This window comes from Trachinotus anak, unplaced genomic scaffold (genome assembly GCF_046630095.1).
Source record: "Trachinotus anak isolate AG129_WGS33_773 ecotype Australia unplaced genomic scaffold, CSIRO_AGI_Tana_v1 ptg000032l, whole genome shotgun sequence".
Lineage (NCBI taxonomy): Eukaryota > Metazoa > Chordata > Actinopteri > Carangiformes > Carangidae > Trachinotus > Trachinotus anak.
Genome location: NW_027273883.1, coordinates 9,296,545 through 9,317,941, shown reverse-complemented (window position 1 = coordinate 9,317,941; position 21,397 = coordinate 9,296,545). Strand labels below are relative to the sequence as shown.

The 21,397-nt window shown below is 40.4% G+C and overlaps 4 protein-coding genes across 12 annotated transcripts in view; 1 reads left to right on the top strand and 3 right to left on the bottom strand.

Moving 5' to 3' along the window:
- The window catches only part of rps19 (ribosomal protein S19), a 249,818-nt gene that overhangs the window by 170,216 nt on the left and 58,205 nt on the right, over positions 1-21,397 (bottom strand). Inside the window, exon 1 of one of the 8 annotated variants that reach the window (XM_071468611.1) lies at positions 12,976-12,979. The exons of 6 other annotated variants lie outside the window; for them this stretch is intronic. The gene's annotated coding sequence lies outside the window, so the exon portion shown is untranslated. Of the gene's footprint in view, positions 1-4,932; positions 4,938-12,975; positions 12,980-21,397 lie in introns of those variants that run through there. One more of the 8 variants, XM_071468608.1, reaches the window with a different exon arrangement.
- taf12 (TAF12 RNA polymerase II, TATA box binding protein (TBP)-associated factor) lies at positions 33-3,408 on the top strand. The gene is made up of 6 exons (XM_071468629.1): positions 33-191; positions 814-1,036; positions 1,682-1,759; positions 2,055-2,169; positions 2,794-2,882; positions 3,084-3,408. Exons 2-6 carry the CDS (start codon positions 956-958, stop codon positions 3,117-3,119), a joined length of 399 nt encoding a protein of 132 aa, XP_071324730.1. The 5' UTR covers positions 33-191; positions 814-955; the 3' UTR covers positions 3,120-3,408.
- On the bottom strand, positions 4,933-8,422 carry rab42b (RAB42, member RAS oncogene family). Its single transcript, XM_071468627.1, has 2 exons — positions 7,192-8,422; positions 4,933-6,183 (listed from the first exon to the last, which is right to left on the bottom strand). Exons 1-2 carry the CDS (start codon positions 7,407-7,409, stop codon positions 5,733-5,735), a joined length of 669 nt encoding a protein of 222 aa, XP_071324728.1. The 5' UTR covers positions 7,410-8,422; the 3' UTR covers positions 4,933-5,732.
- LOC139612720 (CTP synthase 1-like) lies at positions 8,577-19,620 on the bottom strand. Of its 2 annotated transcripts, none has more exons than XM_071468595.1 (18): positions 19,481-19,620; positions 18,434-18,614; positions 18,075-18,245; positions 17,762-17,862; positions 16,898-17,014; positions 16,588-16,671; positions 16,287-16,367; positions 15,442-15,593; positions 14,984-15,116; positions 14,707-14,795; positions 12,704-12,798; positions 11,561-11,623; positions 11,386-11,429; positions 11,197-11,293; positions 11,049-11,104; positions 10,705-10,801; positions 10,396-10,540; positions 8,577-9,953 (listed from the first exon to the last, which is right to left on the bottom strand). In XM_071468595.1, the coding sequence occupies exons 1-18, from the start codon at positions 19,481-19,483 to the stop codon at positions 9,878-9,880; spliced, it is 1,785 nt and encodes a 594-aa protein (XP_071324696.1). In that variant the 5' UTR covers positions 19,484-19,620; the 3' UTR covers positions 8,577-9,877. The 2 variants fall into 2 exon arrangements, with proteins under 2 accessions (XP_071324696.1, XP_071324697.1); XM_071468596.1 differs by having other exon boundaries at positions 19,329-19,617.

The window sequence follows — 21,397 nt, the reverse complement described above, 5'->3', positions numbered from 1 at the left end:
ACCAGCAGGCGGCAAAGCAGACGCGCTGTGTTGCCACAGGAAGTAGGTGTCAACAAAACGGAAGTAGTGAAAAAGATCCTCGGTCATTTCGTTAGCTGTGTAGAGGCTATCCAAAACGGCGTTTCTTTACCAATCTCAGACATTGCCGTCAACGGTGCCGAGACATGGACAGATAGTGTTTGTTTAATTGGGTAAGTCGGCAGTTTAACGCGGAGATTCAAGACGCGGCGCGCATAAAGCGGCGTCGCCGGATTAGCTGCTAGATTAGCCTCCCCGGCTAACGTCAGAGCCTGATAGCTGCTATTGTTTTTAGCACGTAACGTTACGTTAGCGTCAGTATTTTAGTTGTTTATTTTGTTCGTAGAAGCGGCGCAGTCACTGAGTAGTTACCTGTGTGGTGTTTAGGTTTTATAGGTGCGGTGGCATTTTGCTCGCTCGTTTAATATTTTGAGTAGATCGCATAGCGTTGTTTGACGGATATGTATCCCTTCATGTGTCCAGTAGCTAATACAGTTAAACGTGTTTTGACATCGCAAAAAGAAATGCAAGTAATAATAAATTATGTATATAGAGCCGAAACACGTTTACAAGGTGCTTAACATGGGAAAGATTTAAACGTCAGCAATGCAAATAAATAGAATCGTGATTTTACTATTTCATTAACTAATTAAATGCTGTAGAATACACATATTGATAAGAGAAGATAAGCTTTGTCATAAAGATTCTGCTCTCTGGTTTAAGTAGGTTGATCAGTTTGTTTATTCACACCACTTAATTAGTATGTAAACGATATTGTTTCTGATTTTACCCCAGATTTAAGGACGTGATCTTTGTCAGAAGATAACCCATCACCCCTGTACCCATATTGGACTGTTGCTGAGGACTCAGAGGAGACGCAATAATTTAGCCTCCTGTGAAACTCCAGAGTCCCTCCTCTTTTCTGGTGGCCACCAGCATGGCGAACAGCACCACAACAGCTGTTAAGGTTTTGGGGGGCCCCGGTCCCGCTGGCAGAAGCAGTCCAGAAGGATCTCAGGTCAGTCCATTTTTATTCACCAAATCTTAAGAGGGTTTTGACTTGGTGGCTTTGCCAGTATCTGTATGAAGTCCCACTGACTTACTAAGTACACATACGTAGATCTCATATTGTAGATTAGAAGCAGTAACAGTTACCTTGCAAATAAGATCTACAAAATTGTTAGGTAAAATGGAAGAACTGTCCTCATACAGTTACAGGAACCTAAAGTGCGTGTTGATTTATTGCACGATTTTGATCATAGCCCAGGTTGTGCAGTTTTCTACAAGACATTCGGCTAACTCTCTCTGTAGTCTTTATGACATTCACCACTAATTCATCACTAAGATGAGCCCATTCTCCTTAACATCAGCGCTCCCGAAAGAGTTGGACAGTCTCATGGTAAAATTTGCCCTATTTAGATGGTATTGTCCCTCCTCAAATAATTATAATGATAGATGATATGTTAAGTTTGGTTTGTTTTTGTATTGTACTTGGCATAAATATTTCAAATATATACGAATATCAGTCGCAGTTTAGTCCAGTAACTCATTTCCGGGGCCTTTAATTTGAATGTAAAAAAAACTACTATAGAGAGCAAACAACATCTGCACCCTTGATCTCTTCTGTAATTGAGTGAATGGATACATCTGCTTCCTGTTCCAGGTGCTCAGTAAGAAGAAGCTGCAGGACCTGGTGAGAGAGATTGACCCAAATGAGCAGCTGGATGAGGATGTTGAGGAGGTTTGTCTGTGATTTTAACTGCAGCTTGAAATTTACACTGTACTTAGATTTTTTTTTTTTAATACGTGTTGTCCTGTGAAATGAACACCACTTACATCTTGCCTGTTCTTGTTGCTCTAAAGCTTCCCTAACCTCCTGCCACATCCATCACTTGGAAACTTTATTCCGTTGAAAGCCTAGCTGCATGATAAATGGTGTGAGTGGCTAAAAACGCGAGGGACTTTCCAGCTGTTGGAGAATGTCGCTTTCCTTTACATAACATGATTGATGGTTTTCGAAATGCCTCTTTTCTCAGATGCTGCTACAAATTGCAGATGACTTTATAGAGAGTGTAGTGACAGCGGCCTGTCAACTGGCACGCCATCGCAAATCCAACACCCTAGAGGTGAAGGATGTTCAATTACATCTTGGTAAGTTGCTTTGGGGTTTTTTGCAAGATTTATTGTGTCTGCCCAGGATGGTAGACAGCCTGTAATCATTGGGTGAAGAATGATGGTATCGTTAATCGTGTTGTCTCATTAATTTTTTAGCAATAATAGATATTTATGTTTAAATATGTAAGTTACTTTGAATGCAAGAAGTTATTTCTGCACATTACAAAAACATTTTGATATTTGAAGGGATTTTGATTGGTTCCATTTAAATTTTACAAAACCTTCAGACAGTTGGCAGATTAAAGGGAAACTGAGTAACATGACAACCAAATGGGTGGCAGGTACATTAACATCTCTGCTGCTTTGCCTTGTTCAGTGTAAAGCACACACAGACTGTCACACTTAATGGATACAAGACAGTTTCAGAAGTAGTAATTATTTTGTTTATAGCCCTGACGATGCATTTAACTGTTTTTGGAAATGAAATGGAAATTAGACTCTGAGAGAGTGACACTTTGCTGATAGACTGAGTTGCTCAGAAGGTATTTATAGCCCTGATAGCGAATTTCCTTGTTATATTTCTAAAGTGTTCATTTGTTGGACGGCCTGAGTAGCTCAGACAGCCTGTGTCCTGCTGACATTGTGCATTGTTTTGCTCAGAACGTCAGTGGAACATGTGGATTCCTGGTTATGGCTCAGATGAGATCCGGCCGTTCAAGAAGGCGTGCACCACAGAGGCCCACAAACAGGTGAGCAATAAGAAGGTTTTGTTTCTGTTGGACATATGGGAATATTCCTGTTAATGGTACAGTTCATGTAGAATGTGTACGGGAAGGGGAAAAGTTTCAGATGATTAATGATCTTGCATGTATCAGTAATATTGATTTGTTTTGTATTGGAAGGAACATATGTAATTGCTGACCTAACATTTTGCAATTTTTCTGTTTCAGAGAATGGCACTGATCCGCAAGACAACCAAAAAATAGCAAGACCGTACACTTTGTTGTACCCACTCTGTGATTTTTATTTTCTTTTTGGATGGTTTTTTTCCTTTTCAATTGGGATCAAGAAAGAGGGCGTTTGGGTGGGGGTATTTTTTTTGTTTTTTGACATTAGTGTTTCATTGTCATGTCTCCCTAACTTTTGAGTGTTTTGCCAGCACCATCACACAGAAATATAATTGTTGTCCCTGATTCTGTTTTGTTTCCATGAAGCTAAGCCTGGCAGAACTCTATTCATTGCATTTTTGTCAATAAACGTTTACTGGAATACTTATTTTGGATTGTGACCAGTGCTGTATCCAGTGTGCCTTTTCAGCATTTGGATGTGAATGTTACTGATTCATCTGCCTTCTCAAAATGATCTTTAGTGTTTTCTTGAAAATAATAGATAATCATAAATGAGTATGTAAAAGATTATGACTCTCCTGTTTACCCACTCTACTCATACAAGGCTGTTAAGTTTTGTTTTTTTTAATAGAGGAATTATAATACCAAATTCCTATACTGCAAACAGTGGCCATAAATACAGTAAATTCTTTGCCTTTTTTATTGAAAAAAAAAATATATGCTGTATTGTTACTGACTGTAGCAGGTTTTAATACATTAACACATATTTCAACCAATGTTATGAATTGTATTTTTTATTTTTGTCTGATTAAGCAAATTGCATCAAAATGATAGAAGAAATGCTGCCAAGAAGTTTGCTTTTTACAATGTCAAATTAAAAATGATAAATGACTGATATTATCAGACAAAAAGTTTTGCAGTATGGCTTCTGTTGCCAGACTGGAGTTAGACAAATGAGCTCTATACATAGGAAAGTTTAAGTTTTTAGGCAAGGCTTTTAAATAACTAACCTAAAGCAAGTTAGCATACTGTTTTTCATTTAAAAGTGATTCTCTACAGTTACAATTAAAACTCCTAGCAATTTTTCAAAATACCACACCAATGTACAGTACATAAACTACACCAAGGTTTTTAATAATCAAATGGAGGCGAAGTATTAAAAATATTGAAATTGTAATTATTTTACTTGCCGTATATTTGCACTAAGGACACAAACCAGTATACAGACACAACACACTAACCTGTCAGGGAACCAGGGTGTCTTTTAGCATAATAAATTGTGTTTGTTGCAGAAACACAGGAGGTTGTTCAGCCGGATGAACAGTAATTGCTATGGAAACTCTCCGATTTCAGAAGAACAATATCCAAAGGCACCCTAGAGTTTTCGTTTAATTAATTTCAACGACAGAACCTGAAAACAATCACTCACTCACAGGATGCTGTGCAATTATTGGTGATACAACAAAGCTTTTTCCCCACAACTACTCAGGCCCAAGAGATTAGTTCACATAAAGGCCTATGGTGATGTTTATAATCTCAACCAGGGGACCTAATACTTTAACTGCTGCCAGTTATTCACAGAACCAGCAACACATACAACAATCACAGTTTTATGTTCATGGGTTTCCCTCCCTCAAAATAAACCAGGTCTTTTTTGCACCCCTTCTTTACAAGTTATCACCTTCAGTGTGGTCATGAGCTGTGAACCAGTTATTGATTAAAAGAGATAGAAATACCAAATGTAATGTAATCCCCTCACATATCTTCAGACCTCTTGAGTGGGCCAGCCCTCCAGGTAGGGAGGCACTTTTCCAGTTCTTGGGGCTTGAGGGCTGAAAATCAGTGGTAGTGAAGATGTAGACTTAATGCGGTGGTAACCAAGTTTTATCTTAAGCACCTATTAGACAGGAAAAGGAAAAAAAGCTCCAGTTTCTGGATGTTATACAACCTCTGCTTACTCATGTAAGTCCGTGTTAAAATACTCTGATAAGCTGTCGGCCTATCATCTCAGAAGAGCGCAAACCTTCTACTGACTTTACACATCTAAGTCTTAAGTCTTACACAAAAACCCATAGATTCTGCATTTAAACAAGTCTACAGCCACACTCGACATTTTTACCTGGATCTCCATTTTAATACAATGCTAACATTGCTAATTAGCACTAAACACCAAGTCCAACTGAGGGTAAAGGTTAGTTTTGCAGCTGTCTTTGGTTAATCAGACATTAGAATATCTTCTTGGGTCCTTGAACATTTGCAAATTTTACAGCAATCTATCCAATAGTAGGCAGGATTCCCCCTCTAAAATCACACGTCAACCTACAGGTGGTGTAGAGTAAAAGTCAGAGGATCACTGAAAGTCAGTTGGAAATAACCCTCTAGGGACCATGAACATCTGCGCAAAATTCCATGGCAATCCATCTGATAGTTTCTATGTTTTAGAAGTATTTTTGGACCCAAGTGGTAGACCAACTAAGCCACGCCAGTGTAGCATGACCAATAAATATGAATTACTCAAAACCTTTATTTTTAAAGTAAGCTAACTCCTCACTGATATAGAAATGTCAAAATATTCTACATATTAGGGCACAAAATGTTTCAACAAATCAGTCTTCTTAGTTTTGAAGATTATATCCTCACATAAAAGGTGCAAAAAAATGCATTTTAACTCAGTGCGAGTCTCGATGGTCACACATCACATTTACATATCACCACAAATCCAAGAGTGGGTGACCATCACCAGTCCACAGTTTAACCACAGCACTTCTTCTTGCTCTTGGGGGCTGTGCTGGGCTGAGCCAGGCTGGCTCTCTGTAACTGCAGCACCTGTGGGGCAGCGCACTTAACTCCATCCCAGCCCTCTTGCAGCTCTACCTCACCACTCAAAAGACCCTGATAGACCCGTCGAGTGAGAAGTTCAAAGCACTCCTTCACATTCTGGCCTGTCTTGGCAGAGGCCTCCACATATGGCATCCCTAGCTGTCCGGCCAGTTTCTCAGCCTCTTCTCGACTCACCGCCCTCTCTCCAGAACCATCTCGGTCACTCTTTTGGCCCACCAGGACGAACAGAACCTTATGCGGCTGCACTCGCTCACACACCTCAGCATGCCACTCCTTGATATGGTCAAAGGAGGCTCGGTTGGTCATGTCAAACACCAGCAGGCCTCCAACTGAGTTGCGGTAATAAGAACGGGTCACTGACCTGATGGAAAAAAGAGACAAAGGAAAAAACAAAAGGAAGAGAGTGAGGACATTTGAATTTCAACACATGGAAAAACCCAAAACTCATACCGGGCAGTGCAGAGGTCAGACTCCACTACCAACTTATTTTCTGTTCTTGTGAGCAAATAATCACCTGATTCTCTGCACTGTTTGGCTTGAACTATTTTAGATAAGCAGATTGAAAAAGATTCCATCTCTTTGAAAGAAACTGATAACCACTGTGTTTTAATCCTAATCATGAAACTGTCAAGCAGCATATAGTTCCCCTCATGAGTCACTGAATGTTTAAACCACAGGAAAGGCTTAGGATCCTCCCATCTGCCAGCTGGTGAAAACTTACTTCTCCAGTAGAATACTTCTTTATGAAAACAAACCAGATTTGCCTGAGCTTTTAGCTGACTCATGTGGGATTAGCAAGCAACTGATACCATGCAGAGAGGGGGTAAACATAAACAGGCGCAGTTTGCAATTTGCCACGGTTCATTCAACTGGAGAACTGAAATAATGAATTTAGAGACAGAATGAAACAAGTTACCCCTAGTTCTTTCATTAAATATGCTGAGCAGGCAGAATAATGCCTTTTCAAAGATCTGCCTTTTCCACTTTAAGCATTACACATCCTGCATATCTGTAAAACAGTGCACACTGCTCTTGAGAGGGTGACAGGGTGGATACAGTGTTTTGCTGAAAGCAAACACTGATGAACTGATCTGGTGTGAATGGGATAAGCAGTTGTAGTTTATTTGGATAGTAGATTTGCATGTGTGCCAGACCGTCATAAGAATGGCATTCTGTTTTCATGACACATTTCACTGTTGTATTCAAAGCACTGTACCACCAGGCCTGATGCATAAAGATGCCTTGTGCAGTTCTGATTAAGACATTCATTAATGTAAAGAATCCAAACGTTAGAAGAAGCAATGACTGGCACCCATGTAGAAGACAAACACCTTGTCCCCTGTCTGTCACAAGACGAGTTTATCCTCACCTGAACCTCTCTTGCCCAGCCGTGTCCCAGAACTGCAGCTTAACACGGACCCCCAGCTCCACCTCCAGGAAGTGAACATAGAAGTCTACACCCACCGTCTGGTTGATGGACTCCAGGAACAAGTCTTCAGTGTAGCGCTTCAGCAGGGAGGACTTGCCCACCGTGGAGTCCCCCAGCATGATGATCCGGAACTGGTACTGCCATAAAGTCAGGTCCATCGTTGCTGGTGGTGGAAAAAGAGTGACGGAGACAGGGGAAGAGAGATTGCGGGGACACAATGGTGTAGAGAATAAGTCTTGAGGAAAAAGTGCAGTAATTTTTAATGAGGTTGGAAGTTGGGTTAGGAGTGGATCAAGAGGAGAATAGTGAACGGCCTAGATGACACCATGAGGGTTGGAGAAAGAGGTGAAACCTGCGAGAGACTTGCAATCCCACACCAGGTTCCCACAAGTTTGACGCTCCAAATGTTGAGTAACACCACAGCAGCCACTCCTTATTAATCTCACAATCAGTAGAAAAGTGTGTTCACAGTCATCCCGCACTCCTGTGTATATTATCGCTCCAGCACAACTCTCAGCCTCATTCCTGTGGTGGCTCCTCAAATCCAATACAAAAGCCGGTATGTAGAAAAGTCTGTCCCGCAAAGTAGATCCCAGTATTGCTGCAGTTCTCTACTGCCACTGCAAGCATGTGCATGAGTGTGCTGTGCAGGGGCGTGGACTTCTAAAGTTTGCCTGTTGATACTTGACAAAAGGAGGGGCAAGAACACAAGGACACGGGGAGGGCGGTTATGGAAAGGGAGGGCCAGATGTGGGGGAGACAGGGTGAAGGATTATAAGGAAGTGGTAGTTGTATTTTATACTGTATCAGCGGAAAGGTTTTCACTTTCCTGCTGTCACCAATTCACAACTACATGTCTTCATTAACAATCAGAGAAAATGAGGCTGAGTGTGGGCAACTGTTTGCCCATACAGGTTGCATCAGTTTGTTTTTTTTAATCACTTTATGGTCTTGACTGCAGACTGAGCAGTGCCACCTAAAAAGGGAAGTTGATAACAATACAGCTTTGCATCCTCTGGGATACACTGGGAAAGGCTCAGGATATGCAATTTGTTTTTCCACAATAGGTTTGCTGATGGTATAATGTTATATTTACATTATTTATTTTTAGTGATGACATCATGGCCACTTCAATTTCAAACATAGATGATAACAGTTATTACAGGCACAATATGTGGTCTGAATACAAACATTGCATATAAACGTTGACCATCAGAGAACATCAAGGTTTTTAATGGTGGGTGTGGGCATGACTTTTTAGTTTTGCTGTCAGCAAAGCAGAACTTACCATGATTCACAGCTCAACTAGAATAAAGGCCAAAGTGTCATGAGAATAAAAATGTATTTATTCAGAATCAATGCACATATTGAACCACATGCATCTGAGCTTCATAAATATAAAAATATGTTGTGCTTTTCATACATTTGGGTCATCAACAGATAAGTGAATGCATTGGCAGGAATAATTTAACAACCTGGATCAAGTTTACAACGCTCCACGCAAAAATGTAACTTGAAAGCTTGACGCTTACCATCTACAGTTGGCTGCAACTGATGCTTTGAGATCAAATTTGGGTCCTGGTTTTCAGTTTTAAATGCCAAGCTTGCTATTCCACTTAATACTGTTGACTCTAGGGTCACTTTAAGTTGGCCGCATTGTCAGATGACTGCATCATTTTAGGAAGCTGTGGATCAGATATGACAGTAAAAGGCAATGGAGTTCAAAACTGTCTGTGTTTAAGTCAGCAGCTAAAAGGTCACAAACAAAAAAAAAAAAAAAGTCATGCAACCTGAGCCAGAGAATTCAGGTTCAAGGAATAAAAACTTATAAACTAGTGTTGTTGTAACAAGTTGCATGCAAAAGTTAAAACCCAGTGTCTTTGTGATACTGACTTATACTTAAAACAATTCACCTTATTACAACAGGAAAATTCTGTTATACCCCAAAGCCACAAAAGTGCAACTTTGTGAATTATTTGAAACCAGATGTGTAGTTTACACACTTTTGTGTAGTAACCCTGAGTGAGTGCTATGATCTCTGAGTTTGAAAGTAAAAATACATTAATACATAAAGTAAGATGGTAAGATAGACAGTAACAAACACTTATGATTGGTAGGTGTATCAATATTATCTACTTTTCATGACACAGGCAAAGTTCTGACAATAAAAGTCACACGCAACTGTTTGGAGTCATTGTTTCCCATTAGTATTTTCATATATATGCAGAATGGCTGCCCCAACAAAAACCTGATTGCACGGACCCCAACTCCCATCTTAGCCCTTTGTCATTGGACGTACGCTTTCTATACCCAATCAGAAAATACACTGTCCATTGCTTAATATTTTTGCCCAAACATACTGATAAGGTTAATGTTTCCCTAATGATTTCTCACACCCCCTGTACTCTCTACAGGTTTTCCCACATTGTCCACATAATTTCTTACAATTCCCCTGTAAACATTTTATTCTGGTTTTTGCTTATTGCAGCAACTCACTAACAGATAGTGGCAGGATATTCCCTGCTAAAGGCAAAATTTATTTACAGTAAAAAATTTAACATGACCAGATTTTTTTTTTCTCGGCTTTGCATTTAACTGCGCAAGTGACACAAACACATCTATACAATTACAAAGAGGGGAACCTCAGCTCGGAGATGTCAGTTTCAGGAGAGCTGCTGCCACTGCGGTCACTGTAGGTGTCCCTGCAATGAAAGGCAAAAAAATACCATAAGTATTACAGCAGTAACACACCCTATGGGACTTTAGATACAATTACACTGCATAACAACACTGAAGCACAGATTATGACACCGATTTAAAATATTCCTGTGAATTACAATTCATGTTTGCAAATTAACTAAATTTGAATAAACTAATTAAATGATGCATGAAAATGCTCACAGCATTTCGCAAGTTTATAATCATTCCTACAAAAGTGAGAAAATAAGCATAACATCAAGCAATACAAAACAAAATATATATGGATGTAAAACAATGAAAGAACACTACAATAAAACAAGAGAGGTTCATTTTGAAGAACTCATAAGAGAGTTAAACCTATGAACTGCTGGAGTATCACAATTTAGCAGTTTCATAATTCAGTAGTTCATGTGGATGACAACTCAGTGCTGCGTTGGAGCTTACCGTGGAGAAAGGCGACAGCCCTTGGCCAGGTAGCTCTGGAGTTTTCCTGCAGCAGCCAGCAGGAGACCAAAATATGGAGGAGAAGGTTTGATGGGTCTGGAGGTGAACTCTGGATGATACTGCACTGCAACAAAGTAACTGTGGCCTGAAACGAAAAAAAACAACAACAACAAATAATCAGAGATTTTGATCTGCACTATGTCAGGTCTAGAAGGACAATTTGATGAAAGCATGTTTAAGAGAAACCAGGATGCATTTATTATCAACAGCATGTGGATGTGCTTGTTTTCTATAACCCTTTGCACTTACCGTCCAATTCAATGATCTCCATCCTCTCTCCTTCCTCATCCTGACCAACAAACCGAAGACCCTTTGCTTCAAAGTGGTGCTTCAGCTCAGGATTCACCTAAAATGAGAGGAGATAATTCAGGATAGGTTTTTGAGAAGTAAAGGCTAATTTATGATCATTCAAGACTAGATCCCAAAGAACATGAAGATTAAAAGGGAGCCTCAAGCTGCTGCAATGTGTACTAGATAAATAAGATAGTATGCATTTGTTCTCCTGTAAAAAAATAAGTTTGTATTGATAAAATAAAACAAAAAACAAAAAACAAAAAAAAAAAAAAGCTTTGAAACATTATTTTAGTCTCTACCTCAAATCTGTGTCTGTGCCTCTCTTCAACATACTCAAAACCGCCGTAGAGTTTTCCTGCAAAGACGAAATATCAGTCATCAGAAACACAATAGCTGGAAAGTCAAAAAAAGTCAACAGCCCACCATTTATTTCAGGAGGATACATACTCATGACACTGTTGGTGGATGTGAAAATCGTCCGCCTCAGTCCCAACCTCATTGTCCCGCCCATCTGCCCCGGGTTGTGCTCTGGCATGTCAATCACCTGCCGAGATCAAACAGGATGTTAAAACCATTCAGATGAAGCCTCTGCTGATACATGACATGACGTGATAAGAGTAAAGAAAGACAGCCTACCACGGGGTGTTTGGAATCGGGATTAAATTCTGTGGAGTTTGCATCTGAAAAAGATAAGCGAAACTGATCTAAGCTCAAAATCAACTTCTCAGTACGACCAAGGTTCTTTCATCATTAAATTAGAAACTGCAGGACTTAAACGTTTCTTAGCAGTGTGAACTCTGCAATTACTCACCTTCCCATCCAAGAACATTGCGGGCAAACTCGCACACTGCCAGCTGCATGCCCAAACATACTCCTGCACAAAACAAGACCAGCAGGATTCATGCATAATGAGTGCTATTGTAAGGACTCATTAATAAAGAAAGACTGAACAAGATCCCCACTGTGCAAACCACTTACATGGCTAACATTACTGTCTCTGCATATTATTATACTGCGTCTATAAAAAGCATTCTCAGCTCTTTGGACTTTGTTTCATTATTTTACTACTTTCGAAAGTTCTAAGTGGATGCAATTAAGGTTATTTTGAACAAAGAAAAAAGATGTTGTAATATCAAAGTGAGAACAAATCTCTACAAATGAATCAAAATTATATACAAAGCAACTGATTGCACAAGTATTTCTACCCTTCTGTACTTTTTTTTTTTTTTTCCTCAGATTCACCTTTGGCAGAAACGTTAACTTGGAGTCTGCGCAGAGCGGATCTTTAACAACTTCATACACCTTTTTCTTCTTGTTCATCTTTGAATGATCACTCAAATTATTTCAGGTCCTGCCAAACTTTCTCGATTTCTTGTATGGCTATCAAATCCATTAATGCTGTTTTCACTGTGTGTAGCTGTGCAGAAGACTTCCCTGTATGTTTTGCTGAATTAATTTGGCCCCTCACAAACCTCCCAGGGAATATTGCACCAAAATATCCCTACAGCATGTTGCTGCCATGCAGGTGATGGGCATTACACTTATTATGCAACTTCTACAAACTCTGACACATACACCAAAGTGGTTGAATACTGATGCAATCAATTATATGGTTTTTTAAATTTATTTGCACTTAATATTAATTTAAGAGGTTTGTTTTTACTTCTCTTCCAAAATTAATGACATCAACTGTGGCTCAGTCTTGTCAAACGATAAAACATGACAATTCAAAGCAGCAAATATTTTTAACAAGGCACTTATGCTGTTAATTTAATTCTTTTATGCACAAACTTTGGCACAGCAATGTAACTAGGAAGCTGCATCATCAGTCGACAGATAGGAGGGAACAACATCTTTTACATCTAGTCTTCATCCGTTTTATTTATGAAATCTGAGTGTGAAATAACGGCAGAGGCAGAATTTCAGAGACACAGTCATTTCCAATTTCTCTTACCCAGGAATGGCTTATTCTGTTTCCTCGCCCAGTTAATAGCCAGCATCTTTCCCTCTGTCCCTCTCACACCAAAGCCTCCGGGTACCAACACACCGCTGTGGGGGAGGAAGAAAACAATGACAGCCTCAGTTAATCTCATAATGTAATCCGATGTTATTTTTTGAGAAAATATGACATAATACACTCGCGGAGCACTTCATTAGGAACACCTATACACCTGCTTATTCGTGCATTTATCCAGTCATGTGGCAGAAGTGCAATGCATGAAATTGTGCAGATCAGGAGCTTCACTTCACATTAACTATCAGAATGGGGAAAAGGTGTTCTCAGTGAGTGACTGTGGCATGACTGTTGGTGCCAGACCAGCTGGTTTGAGTGTTTCAGAAACTGCTGATCTCCTGGGATTTTCACACAAACAACGGTCTCTAGAGTTTTTACTCTGACTGGTGGGAAAAACAAGAAAACATCCAGTGAGTGGCAGCTCTGCAGATGGAAACTCCTGGTTGATGAGCGAGGTCAGAAGAGACTAGTTTAGGTTCATGATAACAGGAAGGCGATAGTAACTCCTCTCTTTCTTAGATAACCTCTCTTTTATAACTGTTATGAGCAGAGAAGCATCTCAGAATGCACAACACGTTGAACCTTGAGGCGGAACAGCAGACGACCACGTCACGTTCCACCCCTGTCAGCCAAGAACAGAAATGAGGCTGCAGTGGGCCCAGGCTCGCTAAAACTAGACAGTTGAAGACTAGAAAAACGAAGGCTGGTCTCATGAATCTGGGTTTCTGCTGAGGCACGCAGATGGTAGGGTCAGAATTTGGCTTGAACAGCATGAATCCATGGACCCAACCTGCCATGTGCCAACAGTCCAGGCCGCTGGTGGCGTGTAATGGTGTTGGGAATATTTTCTTGGCACACTTTGGGCCCCTTAATACCAATCAATCATGGTTTGGATGTCACAGCCTATCTGAGTATTGTTGCCAACCATGTGCTTCCCTTTATGGCCACAATTAACCGTCTTCTAATGGCTGCCTGCAGCATTAAAATGCACCGCGTCACAAAGTAAAAGTCCTGTTAAACTGGTTTCATGAACACGACAGTGAGTTCAGTGACCTTCAGTGGCCTCGGGGATGTGGTAGAACCTGGGACTGGAAGCATCAATGTGCAGCTGACAAATCTACAACGTTGAGCAGAACCTCAAAGGAAAGTTTCCAAAATCTTGCAGAATTCATGCCACAAAGAAACAAGGCTGTACTGAGAGCAAAAGAAAGAACGGCCTAGTATTAGTGCGGTGTTCCTAATAAAGAGCTCAGTGAGTGTAAACCCCAGTACAGAGACTAAAGACAGTCTGAGAGGGAGAATTTACGTTAATATGGCTGTTTATCTTAATGATGGGAGACATAACATGTACTTGCATGTAAGATCTGAGAGATTTTCCCATGGCACTAAATACTTTGTGCTTATCTCTGGAATTGCAGACTGCTATTGTAACAGCAGGGAAGATAATTCAATAAAATACTGTATGGCTACTGAATAACATGCAATTTTCTTCTTTTTTTTTTTTTTTTTTAATATGCCAAGTGTTCAGAAATTAGATCAAAATCTGATTACAGTAGGATACACTGGTTTTCTCCACAAACTTAAAACTAATGCATCAAAAAAGAATACATAAAAAGCATCTTTTCTTTATTGAAATCAAGTAAACCTGTAACCTACCACCCTTTCTTTGATTACAGTCTGGCTACCAACATCCCCATGTTACTGCCCAGTCGAAAAAAAAGTTTTGAAACTCACAAATTTAACTCATTTTTAATAATAAAACACTGTGCAATTCTGCAAAAGCACAATGGTCCTTATTGACCATTTCAAGAAGCTGCATAACCCACTAGGCACGACAGCACGCTGCTGCCATCATGTGGCATTTGAGCAGCACTGGATCACCAGAGTGTAGGAAAATTTCAAATTTCAATATCATGCCTGTTCTCCCAGACCCGTCTACTCACTGAGAACTGCAGAGTTTTTGCCAGGCCTCGTGATATTTCACTGGATCATCTTGCAGAGTGGCAGTCTCCAGGTCTGCAGAGTCGATGTACTGTAATAACAAACACAGCATTGGGAAGGAGATCAGTCAACATCAAGAGCAAACAGACAAAAAAACACAAAAAACTGCAAGTTTATTATTCCAGTTCTGTAACAACAGTCAACGCATAAACTACAAAGCAGTGATGCTACATCCAGAGAGGAATATTCAGAATTAAAAATTGTGAAATGTTTCCATGCCTTGACCTCCAGTTTGTGATTAATGGCGAGGGCTGAGTGCTCCAGGGACTTAATAACTGAGGTGTAGGAGTCGGACAACTTGGTGTATTTCCCCACCAGGGCTATGGAGACGTGCTCCAGGAAACGGTCAGATCTGAGCAGAGAAGAAGATGATGATTCATAGAAGTGACCTGGTGCATCATTTAATCATCATCGTAATCATAACCTCACAGCTACTCAAAGAACAATTCAACGCTCAGTGGATTCTTCTCTCCACTTCCACTCGTGCTGCAGTGACTGAGACACATTCTTTGATTGGTAACTCAATTCCTGGAGGTGACAAACTGTCTCTGCGGTTAAACTGACTGTTCCATTACTGCAAGAGTAAATAATTTGTCCTCACATCCTCGCTTTCCTTGAGCAAGACACAAACCTATTGGGGGGAAAAAAAGTCAGTGACTGAGACAAAGCTTCCTCACCTATCAGCCATCTCCTTCCACTTTGTGAGCATCCTTCTGGGCCTCATCTCAATAGGTAGGTTCAGCCGCTGACAGAAGTAGCTCACAACACCCTGGTCCTCCAGCAGCAGAGGGACTCTGTAGACTGAGGAGACATCGTGGACACAGATCACCTGGAAAGAGTTACAAAACATGTTATTTCAGTTGTACCTGACAGTAGAGCTGAGCAACATGTCAATGTTTTTACATTGTTATTTCACACAACATTAAAAGAAAAAGAACAACTCCAGCACACTGCAAGCACTTTATTAAGTAGCTATGCCTCAGGTGAGATGTTGAAGGCCGCTTGACTGATTTTTTGTTTTGCTTTCTCCTCCCATGCACTTGTCAGTTTACTGGTGTGCATCATAGACTACTCCTTATTTTAAACTGTGATTTTAACTTGTGACATTTAACTGTCGTTAAATAAACAGGTTACCTGATGATTTTTTTTTATTTTTTTTTTTATTAACTTTTGAAAATGATTCTACATTAACATTGCACTGATCTCCAAGTACACTGTTGCTGATTTTTCTTTTGTTAAAATTTCTAAAGCTTTTCAATATCACATATTTAAAAAAAAAAAAAAATCAAGTATCATTCAATCCTAATTGGCACTAACAAACAGTGTAGTAGTAATTATCCTTACTTACATAGCTCATTTCATTCTTATACTGTATGTACTTTTTTATTATGAAACACATCCCACCATACCACAGCTGCAGATGTAAGTGGAGAATAGCACTAGTTCATAACTAATGTTGGCAGCATGCTTTACACACAGAATTTTAAATGAGGTTTACTGTAGAAAAATCACATTGCTTCACCTGTGTGGGCTCCACATGACAAAACATGGAGATCTTCTCCTTGACAGACGTTTCCAGAGGCGTCGAACAGCGGCACATAATCTGACAAAATGTAATATGTTTATTTTTAAACATATTATTCAACGGGGCCAAGGTACAGTCTGAAGGTTTCCTATGCAAACATCATATGTTAGATTTTATTTGGTTGTTTTGTTGATGAGATGAAGAATTACTGACTTATCTTCACATGAAGGGCATGGTGAGTTTATATCTTGGAGGGTGGGGGAGCAAAGATGAAGAACAAATTGTAAATCTGACTCACCAAATCTGGAGACAAGCCCAGGCCTCGGAGCTCTCGCACACTGTTTTGTGTTGGTTTGGTTTTTTGCTCTCCTGTAGTATTGGGCTGAGGACACAAAAGCAAATTCACCTCATAATATTAGTGATGCTGATTGTACTGTTCTATAGCTCCTGTTCTTTCGTGCAAAAACTAGAACAAAACTAACTACAGTAGAAAAATAAGAAAATAAATATAATAATAATAATGCTGATACAGTTGTCCTGCAAAAATCCTGCTCTCTGTGGTATTTGGTGATGAATGCATGACGTGTGTTCATCTGTGCACCATATACCTGTGGTATCAAGCTGACATGGATGTTGCAGAAGTTTTCCCTCTTCACCTTGAACTGGAACTGTCTGAAGGCCTCGATGAAGGGCATGCTCTCGATGTCCCCCACTGTGCCTCCCAGCTGTTGACACAAAACACCTGCTTAGACCACAGGACTGCATGCATGAACACACAGGTTGGGTCTCAGCACCTTGCACACTCTTGGAGAGTACAGAATGTCATCAGCTGCACCGAGCCCATAACACTGTCAGAGCTGCTTTTGATGTACGCCGTATGAAAAGAGCCGCTGGAGGCAGAGTAATAATTTAACTTGGTTTATGAGGATATGACCGTTTTATAAGCTACAAAAGAGATGAAATGTTTTTGCCACGCATATCAAACAAACACTTCATTTATACCACTACCGAGATTAGTTTGAGTTTTTAAACTAAATAAAAAAAAAAAAACACTCTGTAGTCTCTTCCCCACTGCTGGAAATACAGCCGGGCTAAAACAAGCGGATCATTTCACAGACTTTCCTCAACAAATGAATTTTCAAATTCCTCGATTTTTCAGTTTTTCAAAACATAATGTTTGTTTTTCTGCTTCACTGACAAATCCATTTGTGTAGGTTCAGCAGTTTCCCCCACTGTTTGCCGAATGAGCCAACTTTTTCTCTTGCTTGAGGCAACATGCTTGATTTCATTTCTGATCGAAAACCTCCTCCTGTTTCTTTCTAACAGACTGGCAAAAAAAATGCCCCGGTCAAAAATCATTTAACAGTGGCCCATGGAGGTTGTTGTGATAAGACACTTCTGACCTGACAAAGACTGTAGTCAGTGTCCCTTCACACTGAATACAAGAGTCATCTCTGGCTAGAACAACTTACCTCTATAACACAAACTTGAGGCTCCACACCATCATCATCCACTGAAATCCTGGCCTGCTTCATTACCCACTCCTGGATGGCATCTGTGATGTGGGGTACCACTGAGGAAACAGATACCAGTAAATACAATCAAAAAGTCACATGGAAAATTTGCACTGCACGTTGGACCCACTGTCCTAAATATATGTATGTTAAATACAAATATCCCCAAAACCCTCACAAAGAAAAACATATAAAGCTGCTTTCCCTAATAACCTGCTTTATATCAAAGTCTCCTTTCACGACCAGCAAGTTAAATACAGCAAGTGCTGACCTTGCACAGTCTTCCCCAGGTAGTCTCCCTTCCTCTCTTTGTTGATTACAGACTGGTAGATCTTTCCAGTGGTGAGGTTGTTGTCTTTGGTGAGACGGATGTCCAGGAAACGCTCGTAGTTCCCCAAGTCCAGATCCACCTCCCCGCCATCATCAAGAACAAATACTTCACCTGCGCAACGTTGACATAACAGACATTGATAATAGGGCCATGGCAACAGATCCAAAACTGGAAGAAATTCAGCGCTTTCTTACTGACACAATATCCATCATATGGAATCTGCTTCATGCAATGCCCGGCAGATGGTAAAATCGAAGACAATGTAAAAGCAACCTTGTGAAATACACTCAATTACCCACCATGTTCATATGGTGAGAAGGTGCCAGCATCAATATTGATGTAGGGGTCGATTTTGATGGCTGTGACATGAAGGCCGCAGGACTTGAGGATTGTTCCCACGCTGCTGGCGATGATGCCCTTGCCAATGCCAGATATGACACCGCCCGTGACAAGGATGTACTTCATAGTGGCATGTGAGGACTAAACACATAAAATCAAGGTGACAGTTAATAACCCGCATAAACACTATGCACTATAGCTTCAAGGCATTTCTCAAACTGCTCAGCTCAACCTGCTCAACCACATGTGAGATGAAGAGCTCATGCACCAGAACATGTGAAAAACAGTCAATTTGGGAGCAGGTATGGGGTTGAATTCTGTGTTTTCAAGCACCACACATTTGTTTACATCTGGATCGCGGATTGTGCCTTTACATGAACCGGCCACATAAAGCAGGATGTCAGCGAGCGAGTACAGCCGATATAATCCTGAACTTTGTGAGCTATGTTTACAGTCGCTCAAACCTTTACAGTCGTCGCAGTTGTAACTTTGATTTCACTTCTCCCGCCTTTCAATTTCGTGACATGATCAGAAGATGGCGGGAAACACCAGCGACACAAATAAGCGCGCAAATGTTATGGAGACTTCCGTGATCCTTCAGGGTACTTTCAGTACATCAATCTTTATGTCAGTGCCAAGTACAAAAGAGCTGTCGAAGCGGAGTGGCTGGAAAGTTTGATCTATGATCAGATGATCATGATGATCAGAGGCGACATTAATATATTCAGAAGTTCAGTTCGCCAGCTAACAAGCAAATCCGAGGCGACTAACTCAGCAGCATCTCTAGCTGTTGAGAGCCTTTCCAGCACAAAAACGTGGATGCCTCAAATCCAAAGAAATCAAACACAAACTTACTTAACGGCTACAGAGAAACCGATGTCCGAGGGTGAGCTGGCAGGTGATGTTTATCTCTGTAACTTTGTGAATTTTCTTCTATTTACGAAGCATCAGACTCCACGTTTCTGCAGCAGTACAAACACGTGTAGGAGAGGCTGCCTGAAGCTTACCATTCCTCCTCGGTACACTTTGTTTCCTTCCGTGTGACCGTCTAAAAACTATTTTATGCCCTCTTCTTAATCTCTCAGGCAAATCTTAGTGGACCGCCCCCACAGGATCCACCAATCAGGTGGCTGAAGCACAAGTTCGTTGACTGCGATAGTCTCCCTGTCAGGCTGCACTCTGGGAGGCAAAAACCCACAAACCCGTGTCGTCACACCGTGACATCACACGCGTTGAGTTGAATAAAGTATTTCAAGGTCAGTGCAAGTGTATATATTTGTAACAGATGTAAAGTCATAAGGAATTATTACCCGTATTGTCAATCATGTTGTCCTGTCCTTGCACAGGACAACATGAAATATCATCACCTTTGCTCATCACTCATCACGATTTGCCATCAAGTGACAGAAAAAAATGCAGATTTCTTTTGACGAATAAATTCAAAACATCTTGATTATTATTATTATTATTATTATTATTATTATTATTATTATTAATAATAATAATAATAATTTTGTTACCTTCTGTTATTCAATTTGTTCTTCAAACAGTCCCACCACCAGATGGCATATGAGTTCCATGTAGCATCATGATGTTGCCTATACAGTATCTACACTAAATTGAGCTCTAACTTGCATAGACTTATTCACAAACAATGAACTCGGTGAATTTATGGCATCAGGCATCAGATATTGCAACATGGACATTAATGGCATATATGTAGCACGCCCTCACAGATTCTGGTTTGGTCAAGTGAGGCACAACAAAGTAGAGCATCAGTCCCTAAAAACCCTCTCCATACAGTAACGCTGTCTCTGAGATATTAAAGTTTTCCTTCATCTATTCACTGCTGCGCTGCTCCAGTTTTGCTGTGGGTAATGAGAGTGGTGATTCTAATTCATTTCTGTCCATGATCTTGATCTAATTAAAGACCTCATCCCTGCCACCTCATTTTCATAAGCTGTTCCCTTCAATTACATCTGACAAGTGAGCACAGACACACATTAACCTCAAGCATGAAGAGGTACTGTGCTTCCCTCATCTCTCTGCAAGCTCGGAATCACAGAGAAGGCAATTCTAAGGTAATTCCACTTCTTTGAATTCACCTTTGTGGAAAACACATCAGTGGATGACAGTGCACAGTATTACTCACGCGCAGAACTGTGTGTTTTTCTGGTGCAGATCACAGGATAGCACCACGCAACGCCATGTTTTGCAATGTGTTTTGGTCGTATGTCTGACTGTGGCCAAAGTCAGCTGTGACACCTCATCCTCATTTGTTAATGATTGTCTATAAATGTTTTCTACCTTCCACAAAGAGTAAGAGAAGCCATTGAGTCTGGAGAGATCTGAATAGTGAATGAAACTTTACTCAAAATAACTCCAGGCTATAAGTCTTTCAGAGGGCGGAAATGGACCTGACCTGATTCATCCAGCTAAATCATAATGGAGCTCATTCAAAATTGATTGACTTTGCTGCTATTAAAATGGACATAGCATCATATATAGCACTGCAGGCTTGTGACACTGACAGTCATATCAGTGATTGCATATACAGGTTTGTGGATTGATTCACTCTTAAAGGAGTATTTCAACATTTTGGGATAAACACTTACTCACTTTCTTTCTGAGAGCTAGACAAGAAACCACCCAAATGCCTGTGCGTTGGAGTGATTTTCGTCAGAAAGTCACTTCACCGAGCCGCTGTTTTCCAATAAAGGGTAACAGCTCATACCTCCCTGAAAACCAAAACTTGTCATTGACATTTTCTGTGTAAACAAATGAGATGCAGCTGGGTCAACTTTGGAGAGAGCCACATTAGCTGTTTGCCCCTGCCTCCAGTCTTTATGCTAAGCTAAGCTACTTGCCTCCTGGCTCCAGCTGCATATTTAACACACACACACACACACACACACACACACACA

Excerpts from the sequence above, each read along its gene's own strand:
- taf12 (XM_071468629.1), top strand. The coding sequence starts at position 956 with ATGGCGAACAGCACCACAACAGCTGTTAAGGTTTTGGGGGGCCCCGGT. Across the intron at positions 1,037-1,681 it reads GCAGTCCAGAAGGATCTCAG|GTGCTCAGTAAGAAGAAGCT; the intron begins GTCAGTCCATTT and ends TTCCTGTTCCAG. Across the intron at positions 2,883-3,083 it reads CCACAGAGGCCCACAAACAG|AGAATGGCACTGATCCGCAA; the intron begins GTGAGCAATAAG and ends TTTCTGTTTCAG.
- rab42b (XM_071468627.1), bottom strand. The coding sequence starts at position 7,409 with ATGGACCTGACTTTATGGCAGTACCAGTTCCGGATCATCATGCTGGGG. Across the intron at positions 6,184-7,191 it reads GCTGGGCAAGAGAGGTTCAG|GTCAGTGACCCGTTCTTATT; the intron begins GTGAGGATAAAC and ends TTTTTCCATCAG.
- LOC139612720 (XM_071468595.1), bottom strand. Across the intron at positions 16,672-16,897 it reads ATGTCAGCTTGATACCACAG|CCCAATACTACAGGAGAGCA; the intron begins GTATATGGTGCA and ends TTGTGTCCTCAG. Across the intron at positions 12,799-14,706 it reads CAAAAACTCTGCAGTTCTCA|CGGTGTGTTGGTACCCGGAG; the intron begins GTGAGTAGACGG and ends CCTCCCCCACAG.